Source organism: Mesoplodon bidens, assembly GCF_964165515.1.
Source record: "Mesoplodon bidens genome assembly, chromosome: 9".
NCBI lineage: Eukaryota > Metazoa > Chordata > Mammalia > Artiodactyla > Ziphiidae > Mesoplodon > Mesoplodon bidens.
In genome coordinates this window covers 60,704,870-60,722,366 of record NC_138166.1, presented here as the reverse complement: position 1 = coordinate 60,722,366, position 17,497 = coordinate 60,704,870, and the positions used below count along the sequence as shown (strand labels likewise).

Below are 17,497 nucleotides of genomic sequence, written 5' to 3'. Positions count from 1 at the left end.
ATTCACTTTCTGTGCTCGTGATTTACTGTAATTTGCTTGGTTAAGTGGATTTCCAGAGAACTAATTCTCACAAAGAAGATTTCTGCCAAGAACTGGACTGAAGCTCTTACTAAAATTGCAAGCACAAGAAAAGAAAAAAGAAAGGGACAGAGCTGACATTTCTGACTTCTGGGACACACTCTTCATCACCTACCTAATGATATAAAAATAATGATGGGGCCTCCCTGGTGGCGCAGTGGTTGAGAGTCCGCCTGCCGATGCAGGGGATACGGGTTCGTGCCCCGGTCTGGGAGGATCCCGTGTGCCGCGGAGCGGCTGGGCCCGTGAGCCATGGCCGCTGGGCCTGCGCATCCGGAGCCTGTGCTCCGCAACTGGAGAGGCCACAACAGTGAGAGGCCCGCGTACCGCAAAAAAAAAAAAAAAAAAAAAAAAAAAAAAATGATGATCTAATAAGATTTGACAAGGTTAGCTAGAAAATGGAAATTTATAGGAGGACTATTTGAAATATGGATTTTTATCCACTATTATTTATACTTAACTTTGGCCCACTTGTATGTTTTGTATTGATATGACAGTTAAATAGTTATTTTTTAAATTTCTATTTTGTGGATATTATATATATAGTTTTATATATATTATTGTATAGAGAGAATATGTGCTCAAAAATTTTAATGATACAACCAAAAACTTTAAGTCCACTGGATTAAAAGATGGCATTTAGAAGAAATCTGACCTCATTACCTTTATTATCAAGTAATTGAATGCTAGTACTGTTATTTCATAGTGTCCTTATAGATATGACAGAGATTGTACTTGAAAGCAAGCTATTAATAACCAGTTATATCTAGACCACGAGGGCTTTACAATATGAGAAATTTGGGAAGCAACACACAGTGATGACTCTGGAATCAGATTGCTTAATCTCTGCTTCAGTCATCGCTAACTACAGCCTGGGGCAAGTTAGTTGACCTACTGCACATCTGTTTCCTCAACTGTAAAATGAGGATATATTAGTAATTTCTGCATAGGGCCACTTTCAGGATTAAATGAACTAATATATGTAAGAGTTTAGACTGGCATTTAAAAGCACTCAGTGAATGTTAACTAATATTAACCAGGCTTTGGTTAAATTTGTTCTTTTTTTTCTAAGTGTGCTTTGCTTTCTTAAAAAAGTTTAAAAACTTTTCTTAATTTTAAAATTAAAAAAAATATTTATTGAAGTATAGTTGATTTACAATGTTGTGTTAGTTTCAGGTGTTCAGCAAAGTGATTCAGTTATACATACATATATATCTATTCTTTTTCAGATTCTTTTCCCTTATAGTTATTACAAAATATTGAGTATAGTTCTTTGTACTATACAGTGGCTCCTTGTTGGTTATCTATTTTGGTTAAATTTGAAAAGACAAAACCCCTTGTTACCTACTGACTCTTGTTGGCTCACAGGGGTCAGTACATGGCAACCAACATGGGGAAGCTAAATAAAATGCTTCACTGGGGTAAGAAAAGATTTTCCGTGTCTGAGGAAACATCAATGTTTAACTTCAGAAAATTTTCACAGAATAGTGTTGATAAAAATCAGTCACCACACGGGCCTCCCTGGTGGCGCAGTGGTTGAGAGTCCGCCTGCCGATGCAGGGGACGCGGGTTCGTGCCCCGGTCTGGGAGGATCCCGCGTGCCGCGGAGCGGCTGGGCCCGTGGGCCATGGCCGCTGAGCCTGCGCATCCGGAGCCTGTGCTCCACAAGGGGAGAGGCCACGGCAGTGAGAGGCCCACATACCGCAAAAAGAAAAAAAAAAAAAAAATCAGTCACCATAAAATTAAGCAATTAGTGAGAAGTGTAGGAAGAGAAAAGAAGTAAAATACCTTAAAAATAATTAATTAAATAATAAATACATTTTAAATGTTGAAAGCAGTTTAAAACACAGAAGCATGTTTTAAATGGTAGTGCTCCGAAGCAGAGACCTTGGGAATTCATGGTGCAATAGAGGGCTATCTTGTCAAGGAAGGCAACTTTCTTACTGAAATGACCAAATACGTATGTCAAGTTCTGCCTTAATGTTTGGGGGGCAGGAGAAGGTATGAACCTTCCTATTTGCAGATTATATAACAACAAATTTATTATTGAATGCTCACTATGTCAAGTGCTTTACCTATATCACCATTTATCTGTTTTGAATTTTTAACATGAAAATATTCAAATATATAGAAAAGAATAATAAAACAAGCATCCATATATGCACTCAGTTTAACATTTAACACTTTCCATATTTTAATTTTTCTGAATTATTTTAAAGTATAGATAGCAAACATTTTACCCCAAATACACCAATATGTGTATCTAAAAAGAGATATTCTTCTACATAAGCACAATGCCGTTATCATACCTAATAAAAAAACAACTGTCTAATATCATCTAATGTTTTAGTCTGTATTCAGATTCTCCAATTGCTCACAAAATATCTTTTATATCTGGTTTATTAAATCAGAACTGAGGACAAGCCATTGTATTTGGTTATGACGTTTCTTAGGTTTCTTTTAATCTAAAACAGCCCTCCCTCAGTACTGCTTTATTTCTCTTCTTTCTTTCTTTTTTTTTTTTATGGCACTGAGTTAATTTAAGAAATTGAGCCATTTGTTCTGCAGGACGTTTCACCATTTGTTCTGGATTTTTCTGATTGTCTACTTCTATCCTTGTAGTTCCTGCTTGATTATTCTGAGGTTAAAGATTTTTGGAAACAATACTTCTCAAATGATGCTGGTGCTTCATACTGTATCACATCAGGAGACACATAATGTCAGGTTGATCCATTTTACTGATGATAAGATCATCTAGGTTAAGGTGGGAACGGGCCAGATTTCACCATTGTCATTATGGATTTCCCTGATGACTGGCACATAATCCCTGGCTCTATGTGAATATCCTGTTCCCTATCTCACTTTCACCAATTGGTCTCATTGATGATCCTGGCATGAATCAATTATTCCACTAGGGACTGCAAAATGGTGAATTTCTAATTCTATCCTTCATTTTACATTATTTAGGTGGCATGTTTTTGTAAAGAGAACTGTTTCCTCATCAACTGGGGCCATTTGATTACCCTGAAATACAGCTGCAACTAGAAAAGCAGGGTAAATGGTAATTTTCTTAAATTACCACTTTTCAGAGTAAAAAGTTGGTGTAATAGTCACTGCCAGTAGTATGGCAAAGGAAGTTTTTTAAAACTGTTGTTTTTTAAGATTTGCTTTACACTTTAGTGGAAATGAATTTTATGTTTGACATTTTAAATAAATTGCGGTTATTAATTTTGATGCTCAAATTGTTCTAACTTTGGCCAGTGGGCATTCCTTCAAGCTAGCTTCTGTGTTCTTTTCAAAGGACCTCGTTTTTTAATACCTCCTGACTTTCTGTCACATGATGTTCTAAGTGCTCCTATTATTTCTCAGCTCTTGACCCGACTGACATCAGCTATTTCTCCAAGGAGCCCTGGTACCTTTTAGTGGAAAAGTGGTATTTAGAGATCAAAATCTGAGTGCCAAGGATATTCATTGCTTCTAGGCCCTGAGTTCATATTAATATTTTCATTTCAAAGTTAACAATATAGAGTTTTTATGTCATTGTTATTATACAATACTTCTATATCTTTACACTGGAGCTTTTGCACCTAGTAACATTAACAAAGTTACTTTTAATACTTACACCAACCCTAGGAGATAGGTGATCATAACTTATGTAATTGTGATCATAACATCTTATAATCTCTATTTTAAAGGAGGAACCAGATCATTGCAGCTCTACTTACAATAGCCAGGACATGGAAGCAACCTAAGTGTCATCGACAGATGAATGGATAAAGAAGATGTGGCACATACATACAATGGACTATTACTCAGACATAACAAGAAACGAAATTGAGTTACTTGTAGTGAGGTGGATGGACCTAGAGACTGTCATACAGAGTGAAGTAAGTCAGAAAGAGAAAAACAAATACCGTATGCTAACACTTATATATGGAATCTAAAAAAAAAGAAAAGAAAAAAATGGTCTGAAGGACCTAGGGGCAGGACCGGAATAAAGACACAGACGTAGAGAATGGACTTGAGGACACGGGGAGGGGGACGGGGAAGCTGGGACGAAGTGAGAGAGTGGCATGGACATATATACACTACCAAATGTAAAACAGATAGCAAGTGGGAAGCAGCCGCATGGCACAGGGAGATCAGCTGGGTGCTTTGTGACCACCTAGAGGGGTGGGATAGGGAGGCTGGGAGGGAGGGAGATGCAAGAGGGAGGAGATATGGGGATATATGTACACGTATAGCTGATTCACTTTGTTATACAGCAGCAACTAACACAACGTTGTAAAGCAATTATACGAGAAGTGCCAGAGGTTAGGCTTCCAAGTAAACAGCAAGCGTCGTGATTTGAACGCTGCACGCTACTTCCACCAGGGAAGGGAGCCCCTGACACTCAGAGGAGCTTTTCCAGGAAGCCAAGGGTTCTTAGAAAAGGTATCGGGGAGGTGATCAGGGCTAGGGGTGCGGGTACCAGCGTGTGGGGGTGAATAGACGTCCCGACTCCAAAAGCAGAGAGCGGAAAAGGGGCGACCTGCTGGGTGATGGACCGTGGCGGGCATGGCCAGAGCTGCTGTTTCATCTTAAATGGACCAAAAATTCCCTAAAGAGCACACACAGCCAGTGAACCCCGCAGGAGCCACACAAAGGAAAGACAATCTGGCCGGGACCGGCGAGCTACGACCCACAAATGGAAGACCTGGCCCGCCCCCGCGTAGAAGGGAGCCAATCAGAGGGAGCCTTGAACACGGGGGCGGGACAACAGAGGAGCGGGTCCAATGTGGAATCAGCCCCGGGTCGCCTCAGGGCAGAGTATTGCAAAGTCCAAGCAGCGAGCGGAGAAGAGGCGGTGGGCTGGCCAATCAGAGGGAGCAACTCACAGTGTTGGGTACTGGCAGCCAGTCAGAAGAGTGCGCAGAAGTGACTCGCCCGGCCCCAGCTTCCCGCCTTTCCCCTAACCTCCAAGGCTGCGTGGCGCCGCGCTTCCTGGACTGGGGTCGTCGGCCACCGCGCTATGCTCCTCGTCCTCTCCTCACTCTCCTGCTACAGATCCCAGGTCCGTGCAGGCGTCCGGTGGGACATGGCGAACTCGGGCGGCGAGGACCTCCGGAGCCAGGAAGGGGAGAGTTTTCTCTACTTCGCCTATGGCAGCAACCTGCTGACGGAGCGGATCCACCTCCGAAACCCCTCGGCCGTGTTCTGCAGCGTGGCCCGCCTGCAGGTCAGTGCTCTCCTCCCGGCCCCTGCGATGGCCTCTGCCCCCCTCTGCAGACGAGGGAGCCAGGATTTCGAGAACTCGCTTTCTCTGCGCCGCTTGTTGGCAGCACTGGGCCGGGAATGCAGCTGTTTCTGCTCAAAGTACATCAGGGTTCCTTGCACGACCCCGGGCCGGTCGCTCTCGCCCTCAGCCCTGTGCTTGACCCCTGCTGAGCTGTGCTACTCTGGCACCTGTGCCTCCCAGGCTGCCCTGAGGTCTCTCTCCTGACGTTCTCACCAGCTGCGCGTTCTGCCCAGATCCCAGCGCCTCTCCCTTGGCCACTGATTTAGGGGTATCATCACAGAATCCGTTCGGTTGGCCCCTCTGAGAAGCCTTCTCTGACCCAAGTCAGGGAATCAGTGGCTTTCTGTTTTGTACCCCACTTTGCTCCAGGACTTGTCACCTGGTTTTGTAAAAATCCATTTACCTGCCATTTGCTCCCGATCTGAGAGGTCCTGAAAGCCGGAGCAGTGTCTTATTCACAGTAAGGGCTGTGCTCAGTTAAATCAAGTGGCTGGATGAACCTTCGCTTGCCTTGGTAAGAATCATTGCTCTTAGTACAGTCCATTTATTCATTTAGTGCATATTCTTCCAGCACTTACCTGGAGATACAAAGATGATTGAGTAAAGCTGGCTGCTTTCAGGACCTCCCAGTCTATAGGAGAGACACTCAAACAAGTTATGTACAAAGCCTTTTGACATTGTTGAACCAAACAAACATGGTCTCTGCTATCGTTGTCAGGGTTCTTAGTTGCAAGCAACAGAAGTGGCTGATTCAAGCAGAAAAAGACTGTGTTGAAAGGCCGTTTGAAGAGCTCACAGAATGACCAGGAAGGTAGGACCACAAAGCTGACAAAACAAGCAGGCATAAAAGGGAAGCTCTAAAACAGCCAATATCACACCAACAGAACCAGCCCAGGAGGCCACTGTTGCATCGCTGCTAAGCTTGGTAAACATGGACGTTGCATTGTGCACCACCTGCTCTGGACCCTGCCTGCCACTGTCACTACATCTCCAAGTTCCTGAAACCCAAATATGGTTGCCACCACCAAGGTGGACTTTTTGCTGCCCTGGGTCACTAGTTTCTAATTCAAAGCCCTAGGTGGGTGTCCTGATTGGCTAAGTCTTGGCCACGTGCCCATGCCCTGACTTCAAGAAAAGCTGGGAGAACCAACTTCTGGCATTTGAAACTTCAAAAATGGGAGTCAGGCTCTGAACACTGTCTACCCCCAAACTCATAAGGCAGGGAATTCCCCAAACGTGGGAAAGAAGTTCAGATGGTTTATAACTGGAATGCAGCAAAGAGTTATCAAGCAAATGATTATTCCGTCACAGGTATGGTCAGTCTTAAAAGGAGACATATTATACCTTACTCTCTGTTTTGTTCTGAACTTAAAACTGCTCTAAAAAAAAGTGAAATCTTTTTTTTTTTTAAAGGAGACATTCAAGGTGCTATGGAAATGTATGACTTGGGGACCTGACCTAACCGGGATGCTCAGTAAAGCCATTCCTGAAAATGGGACTTTTAAACTGAGACCTGAATGACTGGGGAGGGGGATAGCAAACAGATAGAATGAACAGCAGGGACAAAAGACCTCAGGAAAGAAAAAGGCTGGACCTTCCAGCTAGTGTGGCTGGAATCTAGTGTGTGAGGAGGGTGTAGCATGAAGACTAGAGAAGTTGGGAAGGGCCACATTTTACAGGACCACAGAGGCCAGAGAAGGCTTGGGTCTTTATCTTGAGACCAATGAGAAGACCTCTGCCAAATTTAAGCAAATGAAACATCAGATTTACATCTTTGAAAGCTGGTTCTGGTTGCTATGGAAAATGGATTGGAAGGGTGGGGGCAGCAGTGAATGTAGGGAGCCCAGTTAGGAAGCCTTTGCAGGAGTCCATGCTAAAGATAATGGTACCCTGCAGTGGTAGCAGTGGAGGGTAGATGGGTTTGGGAGATATTTAGGAGTGAGTACTGTTAGGCCTTGGTGATTGATTGTGAAAGGAAGAGGAGATAATGGGGATGACTAAGGTTTTGACGCAACAGAGCAGATGACGGTGATGTTTGTGAAAAGAAGAGGAGAATTAGTTTGGGAGGGAAAATCAAGCTCAATTTGGACATGTATTTGGCCCTTAAACAATGCCAGGGTTAGTGGTGCCGACCCTTCACCCAGCGGAAAATCAGAACTGCCATCTCTACCTCAAAAACAAAGGAATTGATACATGACTCACCCAAGGGCAGGAAGCTGAAAAAGTTTGGATAGAATCAGGACTCAGACCCTAGTTCTTTTGATGCCACATATTCTCTATTTTAATCTCTACTCGAACTTTTCCCCATACTTAGTTAATTTGATGATATGTAAAAGGAAAATATAGATGCTATATTTATTGAAAAAAATTCACGTATACGTGGACCTGTGTAGTTCAAACCCGTGTTATTCAAGGGTCAGCCGTACTGAGTTTGAGATGCTTGTTGTAAATTCAAGTGAGCAGAAAAATATCAGTGAACATTCATTAAATACTCACTATATTCTAAGCACTTTTGAAGCTCAGAAGAAAGATCTGAGCTGGATTAGAAGACGATTGGAATATTGGATGGTATTTGAAGCCATTGGAGGGGATGAGATTGTCTTGAGCAAATCGCTGAACAGAGAAAAGGGCCTAAACTGAGCCCTCAGAAACTCCAACATTTAAAGACCAGGTAGTGAAGAAGGAGTTGGCAAAGGGAATTGAGGAGATCAAGGAACAGCCTAAAAGAAAGGAGACAGATCAAGACCGGATGGTTACCGATGTCAGAAGCAGCTGAGAAGTAGAGCAAGACAAGGAATGAAAATTGTCTATTGGATTTAACAATAGACAACCAGTTCCTAGTGTGGTTGTAACTTTCATCAGATCTCCTGATGTCCTGTCAGGGATACCTGGTCCTAGAACATCCAGTATACCAATTGAAGGTACTGGTCACTCAAACCGACCTTTTTTGTGAAATTCTGACAGGTTTTTAAGAAAATAAAGGTGATAGAGATAAAATATAAACCTTAGATTTATTATCTAGTCTAAACTTTTTTTTTTTATCATTAAGGAAGCTAAGCTCTGGGAAGATGGAAAGAAATCTTCTTAGACCAAACAGCCAAGTAAGGAGTTTTAATCTTCCTGGCTGTGTCCTTCGATTACTCATCTCTGTGAGGGAGGAAACTAAACTAGAAACCTTGACTCCATTACTTACTAGTTGTGAGACCTTAGGCAAGTTGCTTAATCTTTTTAAGCCACTGTTTTTCTTTCTGTTAAATGGGTATAAAAAGTTGTTGACAGGATTAAAAAAAAGTCCATATAAAGCTCATAGCACAGTGTATGGAACCCAGTAATTTTCCAGTAAGTGTTAGCTGCTCTTAGGATTATTATAAATATGTTAATACAATTCAGGAATATTAAATTTATAAGGTACAGATCACCCTCAAAATGCCAGCTCCCTTAGGACAAAAAAAATATGCTAATAGGATACACTTGCATACATAAAAGTGGAAAGAATGTTATAACCCTTATGTAGCCATCACCCAGCTTCAACAGTTATGTACACTATGATTGTCTCTAAGTTAAAATCTATGTGTATGTAAGTGGGCTGGGAAGTAGTTTTCAAAAATAAAGATAGCTGTGTTAAGGCATCAGGATTATGGGATTTATTTTCCCTTTTAAGTCTCTTGTTTATGGTAAGATACTCAGTATACAGTTCTTTTTTTTTTTTTTTTTTTTTTTTTTTTGCGGTACGCGGGCCTCTCACTGTTGTGGCCTCTCCAGTTGCGGAGCACAGGCTCCAGACGCTCAGGCTCAGCGGCCATGGCTCACGGGCCCAGCCGCTGCGCGGCATGTGGGATCTTCCCGGACCGGGGCACAAACCCGTGTCCCCTGCATCGGCAGGCGGACTCTCAACCACTGCGCCACCAGGGAAGCCCCTACAGTTCATTTTTAAAGAAAAATATGAAAAATTAGAGTCCTTGAGATCTGGGTCCTTGGTTATTTATCTTTGTATTTTTTACAGAAGGAGCTCAAAGTTTGTTTTAGTTGCATGGAGTTCAAGGTAAATATTTTGAGGAAGGAAATTTTGGTTCACGTGGATACTGATCATATCACTTTGGTTTCCTTTGTAGGATTTTAAGCTTGACTTTGGCAATCCCCAAGGCAAAACTAGTGAAACTTGGCATGGAGGTACAGCCACCGTTTTTCAAAGTCCTGGCGATGAAGTATGGGGAGTAGTATGGAAAATGAACAAAAGCAATTTAAGTTCTCTAGATAAGTAGGTGACTTCTAATTATAAGTTAAATGGTTACTAATTTAGAAAGTGGATCATATGCAAGGATGTGTATATATGGGTTGGTTTTTCAAAACGATATACTATGGACATATTCTTTATACTTTAGAGTTAACCTAAAAGGTATAATGTTCATTCCTAAAAAGAAAAGCCTAGAAGGGTCACACTCTGATTGAGATTTGGGGAGACATTTGTAATCTCTTCTATAATTGATGGAAGTCCTTATTTTCATTCTATTTGTTTTTTAATAAAAATGTCTTTGTAGTTTCATATTGTGAGAAGGCATGAAGATTTTTGTAATTGTTACATACTTTTATTGATTTCAAAAGCAGCTCAGTTTTTAAAAAATAATTCTTTAAGGTGGCAGTTCAATCAGTAAAACCAGTAATAATCATTTGTAAAATCTTCAAAACATATTAGAAATGCTTTGATGCTCTTTATAAATAGAACTCAAGAGTTGTGTGGCAGAGCATTTAATGCGAAGAAAGTGGCAGAAAAGAGTAGGATTTAGAAGAGCAGACAAGCATCTGACATGCTTAATACTTTACTTCACTTGCAGACAGGAATGAGGCATCCTCTCTACTTTTCTCTGGGTGGATATTCTCTTGCTGTCAGAACACATAGTCATTTTTGTAGCCTAGAGAGCAATGTTTCAGGGTTACAAAGCTTGAAATAACTACACTGAAGCATGTTTTCAGATAGGCTAAATATAGAGATCTATTAGAAGCATACCCAGTAATAGTAAGTCTCCAGCTTTCTAATTGAAATGCTAAACTTCCTTTTGATGTGGTGGTACTTCTATTCTATCCCAAAATATACAGGGAGCAAGTACATCCATAAGTAGTTAAAAATTTTAATCTGGTAAACTAACTTGGCTAAGTCAAGTATGATTAAAATTTGACTGTTCTGGTTTCAGGCAAGAAGGGGTTAAAAGTGGAATGTATGTCCCAATAGAAGTTAATGTTTCTACTCAAGAAGGAAAAGAAGTAACCTGTCGAAGTTATCAAATGACAAATTATGAGCGTGTTCCCCCATCACCCCAGTATAAAAAGGTATCCTTTTAACTAACTACTTACAAAGACTTTTGGTGATTCCTTGTTAATTTTCACTGAGCTAAACTAAAGAATATCTTGTTTTTAAAAGGCTTTGTGTGTTTTAAATTCTACATGTACAATTCATTTTAATCAAAATGTTTTTTTAATACAAAAATGATATTTATTTACCAAATAACTAAATGTTCAGATATATTTATAATGATAGAATATGTCCCTAAAACTTATTATTTTATTATTCTATACCCATGCTTTTGTAATCATTTTTTTCTTCCTCCATAAAACAGTATTTCATGAACACCAGGATTCATTTTTGTAGGTAAAAAATATATTTACTACTGCTGAAATGTTTTCCATTTCCAGATGGAGGGAAAAATAAGTCACACTGCTTTTCAAAATCAGGGATACCACTCCCTCAAGCACCAGAAAATAATTCAGGATAGAGAGTCCAACATCCCTTTTCAGAAACCCAAACTTAGGTACCTGTTGGCAGGCCTAATCAGGACATGATACCTGGAGAGGGTGACCCAGTTCCTGGGCCTAATCTGGAATTTTCTAGAAAGGAACCTAGACGAATTAAGCCTGGTATGGATCTGGGAAGTACCACTGGACACACTTGCTATTTATTCCCTCATGTCTAATTCAGAGGTAGAGTAGACTCCAGGATTCAACTACAACTGCTACCTGTAAACTGGAAATTTTTTTGGAGAATGGTGTTTGTTTCTTAAAAAATCATGCAAATTCTGTACAATAAGTTTTTCTCTTAATATAAAAAACTTTTAAATCATATTACTGAGTACAATTGCTCTTCCATAAGGGTGGATCTTGTGGCTTTGAAAACTCCATGCTCATTGTGAGAGGAATGACTATCCCTCCATTTTGTTCTAGAATTGTTTATTCTAGAGTTATCTGAAAGCTAATATTTCATACTTTGATACTACAAATAAAGCTGTGGTATACTAAATTAAATTATGTTCCTAACTAAAGGGCTTTTTGTTTATTTTAACCATTTCTAGGTGATTTGCCTGGGTGCAAAAGAGAATGGTTTGCCACTGGACTATCAAAAGAAGTTAAACGCAATAGAACCAAATGACTACAAAGGAAAGGTCTCAGAAGAAATTGAAGACATTATCAAAAAGGGGGAAGCAAAAACTCATTAGAACCTAATAGAATACATCTACAGATATTTTCTCTATGTGCTAATACATTTTTAACATTTAGAGCAGGGATCTGGGATATCTCTCTGTTTAATATATTTTCAACAGTGTTCTGAAGGGGTATCTCACTTGGATGATTCCTTGTTTTCAGGCTATAAAAAGACCTGGGATAGGAGTTAGACAATTGAAAAGGGGGCCTTGCGGCATTGGAATGCATGACAAGTAGATGTGAGTATTCCTTCTGTGAACCCTTAAAGTTATTTTATTGAGTTGATCTGAAGTGTATTTTTGCTCTGTGATAAAGGGTAGATTTGCAACTTAAGGATGGTGCTGGTAAATCACTCTGCTCTGGGATTTTTTCTTAGCTTACTAAGAGCAAGAAAACTGCAGAGACATTTGATTATAACAACTTCAAAATTTAAAAGATGGCATACTGTTCCGTGAGGAATAAATGTATTTGTGGTTTAACCTATAGTCCCTACTAAAGTACTACATTTCATTTTGTTAGAGAGACTCATATCATCACACATACTGGGTCTGGTCTTGGTCTATAGCCAGTCTATACTAAAGGATAATTGCAAAGACTCTGGAACCAGACAGCCGAGGATTGACTGTCAGTTCCAGCACTTTCTAGCTGGGAAACTTTGGGTTATATGGCTGTGCCTCATCTTCCTTGCCTGCAGGCTGAGGACAGCCCAAATATATATGTCTTAGGATTGTTTTGAGGAGTATATATATATATAAGCTTAGAACAGAGCCTGGCATATAATAAGTATTAGCAACCATTATTGTTCTTACTGAAGAATTAAGTTTGTACAGAGCTATCCTTGGAACAAGATTTTAAAGTAGAAGGGTCACGATTATGAGGGAAAAGTGTTTCCCGGAAGCTGAAATTTGATTCTTGGCTTACCAAGAAATGGTCACCTTCTTAAATTTACTTACTGAATAAGTGGAAGAAAGAAGAGTCATGAATAAAACAACACTGGTTATCAAAAAATCTCTTATGTCTCTGTGGAATGCAGTGAGCTGGACCTTCAAAACAGTTTATTAGAATGAGAGAGAACAAGCCACAGGAGCATAAAACAAAGATTTGGTTTTTACTCTTGGGAAGAAGGACCAAAGGACTTTTCAGCTACAGCTGCAATTCTGTAGTGAGGCTGAGCCATAGACTACAGGTTTGACCATATTTCATAGCTGTTACACCTCACTGTTTTCAAGTATACCCTCCAGTATTCCAGTTTTCGATAGTTGTTAACTCCTCCCAAAAAGACCAAGTTTGTCTGTGACCCAGAACACAGTTATGGTAATACAGTAAGCAAGGCTCAGTTGTGCTGTAGGTACTAAAAATTGCATATTATTCTAAAATCTGTCTCTCCTACCTAAAATGACAGCTTTCATTAAGGAACTTAAAACATTAACAATAAAATCTTCATGTCTGGCCTTTTAACAAAAATCTGTTAATCATCCCTATTTTTCCGGTTGTTTTCAAGGTAGTATTAGCAAATGTCATATGTAAGGAATTTCCATTTCTACCAGTGATTTTGGCCCTATAACCACAATACAACCAGCTCCTGGATATACTATAGCAAACATAGTTTTTGAAAAGCATTTCTGGGCTTGAGAGAAAATAAGGAAAATCTTGAAGTTGTACCAATCCCTCTCCCACAAAAAGAAAGAAGATAAAGTGAGCTGAAAGGCTAGACAGTAATGGTAAACAAATGGCCCAGATGTCCTTGCCAATAATAGCCCCAGAATTAGATGACTAACCCTTGAGCATTCCTGCTGCAGGACAGGAAAACTGAACCTGAGAATTCTGTATGAAACCAGGACCCTTGAAGAGAACTAAAACAGTCCCCAGTTAGTAAGCCTGGTGGCTCCCAGCAGAGATAGATGCAAATCCTCTCTGAAGAAAGCGATCCTAATTCAGGTTCTCAGGTTTTCCACTTAAAAATTTAAAAGATAATAATAAGGAAAATGATACACTATGAATGAGAACAGAAAAAACAAATTTACATCCCTAAGGTTTTAGGATATTGAAATGATCAAAAACAGAATGTAAGTATATTTGGAGACTTTGACTTCTGGGAAGATGGAATAGACATACTCTTCCCTATTCCTTTAGTTAAGTACAACTAAAATCCCTGAACATAATATATAGAACAAGCAGAACAGCTAGAGGCCTTAGGACCCAAGCCATGACATGGTGCTGAATTCCCTGGATTTTCTTTTGCCTCATGCATCTCAGACTTCTAACTGAAGAAGCCAGCAACCTGAAAGCACCAATGAGCATGAGCAGAGATGAAAAACAAACAAACAAAACAAGAAAAGCTGCTCTCTAGCCAAAGGACTGGGAAATAGACAATCTAGCCAGATAAAACTTAGAGAATAAGTGCTTTACCCCAGCCAAACACCACAGAGAAAAACTATGGAACCCTCACCTCCACCCAAGCCAGCAAAAGGTCGAGAGGGAAGCCTGGACTTCCACCCTTGCCAGGTTGTAACAAGGCACCCTAACCCTGTCCCCCACCACCATTGCCAGGGTAGTGTCAGAAAAGGCTGAGTAGGGAGCCGTCCAGCAGTAACAATCACTCCCCTTCCCCACCAGTAGTATCAGTGGAGACCATGTGAGGAGCCTGTACTTAAAACCCCATCTGGCAGTTACAAGGTGCCCCTCCCTGTCCCTGCTGGGTGGTGTCAGAGGAGGCCAAGTGACAGATTAGTAGGACTTTATCACCCAGTGGTAACAAAGCCACCCTTCCCTGTGGTGTCAATGAAGGCCATGTAGGGGGCAGTAATGAGGCATTCCTACTTCTCCCAGCCAAGGAGGTATCTGTGGAGACCTAGTGGGAGGCTGAGACTCCTACCTCCCCTCAGTAGTAACAAGGTGGACCCTCCCTTGGGTGACACCAGAAGCTGGGTGAGAACCTGAACTTCTACCTCCATTTAGCAATATCGAGGCAGTGGCCCACGCCTTCCTCTGCTGGAATGGTTTTAGAGTAATCCGGCTAAAATAGCAGATTTCAATAAGATCCAGAGTCTCATAATTTCCAAAATGTCCAGGCTTCAACTGAAAAATCACTCATCATTCCAAGAACCAGGAAGATCTCACACTAAATGAAGAAAGACAATCAGTAGATGCCAAAACAGACAATGACAGATATGTTAAAATTATCTGACAAAGATTTTAAAGCAGACATCATAAAAATGCTTTAGTGAGCAATGAGGAATGTGTTTGAAACAAATGAAAGCACAAACTCAGTAAAGAAACAAGATATAAAGAAGAACTAGATGGAAATTTTAGGACTGAAAAATACAGTAACTGAAATTAAAAACTCAGTGGATGGGTCCAACAGCAGAATGGAGGGAACAGAGGAAAGAATCAGTGAACTGGGAGACAGAACAATAGAAATTAACCTGGTCTGAAAAGCAGAGAGAAAACAGACTGAAAAAAAAAACCCAAAAACAAAACAGCCTTAGGGACCTGTGGGGCTATAACAGAAGATCTAACATTTGTGTCATGGGAGTCTCAGAAGGAGAGGAGAGAGGACAGGCTGAAAAAGTGCCCAAAGAAATAATGGTTTAAACATTCTGAATTTGGCAAAAACCACAAACCTACAGATTAAAGAAGTTTAATGAAGCCATGACAGTCTCACATGGTTTAACCTAACAGACACCTAACTCCCAAGTTTGTGGGTGGGATTAACAATAGTGTACATAAAAACTCCCAAGTTTGTGGGTGGGATTAGCAATAGTGTACATAAAATGCCCAGCACAATGGCTGGTATACAGCTGTTGTCTAATAAATAGTAATTAACATTTAAAAAGAAAAGAAAAATCTGAGTAAACTCCAAACATAAACCCAAAGAAATCCACACCAGACACATTGTATCAAACTTCTGAACACTAAAGACAAAAATTCTTGAGAGCAGCAAGTAAGAGATGATACCTTACCTACAGGAGAAAAACAATTTCAATTACACCAGATTTCTCATCAGAAACCAGGGAGACCAGAAGGAAGTGGCACATTTTTCAAGTGCTGAAAGAAAAGGACCGTCTACCCAGAATCCAGTGAAAATAGCCTTTGAGAATGAAGGGAAAAATCAAGACATTCTCAGATGAAGGAAAACTAGGAAAATTTGTGGCCAACTGACCTACCCTAAAAGAATGACTGAAGGAAGTTCTCTTAACAGAAAGGAAATGATAAAAGAAGGAACTTGGAAACATCAGAAAGGAAAAAAATAACATGGTAAGCAAAAGTATGGATAAATACAGTAGAGTTTCCTTCTCTTGAGTTTCCTACATAATGGTTGAAGTAAAAATTAAAATATTGTGAGTTGTGGCTCTGAATATGTGTAAAGGTACTATTTAAAACAGTTATAGGGGTTTCCCTGGTGGCGCAGTTGTTAAGAATCCACCTGCCAATGCAGGGGACATCGGTTTGAACCCTGGTACTGGAAGATCCCACAGGCCACGCAGCAACTAAGCCTGTGCTCCGCAGCTACTGAGCCTGTGCTCTAGAGCCTGTGAGCCACAATTACTGAGCCCACGTGCCACAACTACTGAAGCCAGTGCACCTAGAGCCCATGCTCCACAACAAGAGAAGCCACTGCAGTGAAGAGTAGCCCCCGCTTGCTGCAACTAGAGAAAACCTGCATGCAGCAATGAAGACCCAACACAGCCAAAAGTTAAAAAAAAAACAAAAAAAAACCCCAAACCCCTATCACAGGCGTCCCCAAGCCCTGGGGAACTGGGCCACACAGCAGGTGGTGAGCAGTGGACAAGCAAGTGAAGCTTCATCTGCTGCTCCCCATCATTCCCATTACTGCCTGAATCATCCCCCCCATTGCTTGCATTACCACCTGAACAATCCGCCCCCCATTCCTGGAAAAATTGTCTTCCACGAAACCGGTCCCTGGTGACAAAAAGGTTGGAGACCACTGCCCTAACATATCAATAAGTACATTCAATGTAAATGATCTCAAGACACCAATTAAAACACAAAAACTGGTGGAGTGGATTAAAAACATGACCCAGCCTTATTTATGCTGTCTACGAGAAACTCACTTCAACTATAAAATATAAGCAGCTTGAAAATAAAAGGATAGAAAAAGATATATGATGCAAACATTAATCAAAGGAAAGAATGAGTGGCTTTATTAATATTAGATAGAGTAGATTTCAGGGCAAAGAAAATTACCAGAGACGGGGCATTATGGTAACCCTTACCAGTTCATTTTGTGAAGCTAGTGAAGTCAGTATACCAAAACCAGGCACAGTAGAAAAAACCAACCAAACAAAAATAAGCCTGCAGACCAATATTCCTTATGAATATTGATTCAAAGATTCTTTAAAAAATACTAGCAAGGGGCTTCCCTGGTGGCACAGTGGTTGAGAGTCCGCCTGCCAATGCAGGGGACACGGGTTCGTGCCCCGGTCCGGGAAGATCCCACATGCCGCAGAGCAGCTGGGCCCGTGAGCCATGGCCGCTGAGCCTGCACGTCCGGAGCCTGTACTCCGCAACGGGAGAGGCCACAGCAGTGAGAGGCCCGCGTACCGCAAAAAAAAAAAAAAAAAAAAAAAAAAAAAATACTAGCAAATAGAATTTAGCAATACATAAAAAGAATTCTATACCATGACCAAGGCAGGTTATTCCAGAGCT

At 40.7% G+C, this 17,497-nt stretch overlaps 1 protein-coding gene and 1 long non-coding RNA gene across 3 annotated transcripts in view; both read left to right on the top strand.

Annotated features, from left to right (window-relative positions):
• The window catches only part of LOC308622422, a 67,445-nt gene extending 63,202 nt beyond the window's left edge, over positions 1-4,243 (top strand). The window contains exon 4 of the long non-coding RNA XR_014016629.1: positions 3,774-4,243. This is a non-coding gene — a long non-coding RNA (uncharacterized lncRNA). The remainder of the gene's footprint in view (positions 1-3,773) is intronic.
• Positions 4,244-5,017: 774 nt separating this feature from the next.
• Positions 5,018-17,196, top strand: GGCT (gamma-glutamylcyclotransferase). 2 transcript variants are annotated; one of them, XR_014016628.1, is made up of 4 exons: positions 5,018-5,296; positions 9,469-9,526; positions 10,546-10,681; positions 11,698-11,824. XR_014016628.1 is itself a non-coding variant. In XM_081243859.1 (4 exons), exons 1-4 carry the CDS (start codon positions 5,090-5,092, stop codon positions 11,839-11,841), a joined length of 633 nt encoding a protein of 210 aa, XP_081099985.1. In that variant the 5' UTR covers positions 5,018-5,089; the 3' UTR covers positions 11,842-17,196. The 2 variants fall into 2 exon arrangements, 1 of the variants encoding a protein (XP_081099985.1); XM_081243859.1 differs by having other exon boundaries at positions 9,469-9,614; positions 11,698-17,196.
• The last annotated feature ends 301 nt before the right edge of the window (positions 17,197-17,497 follow it).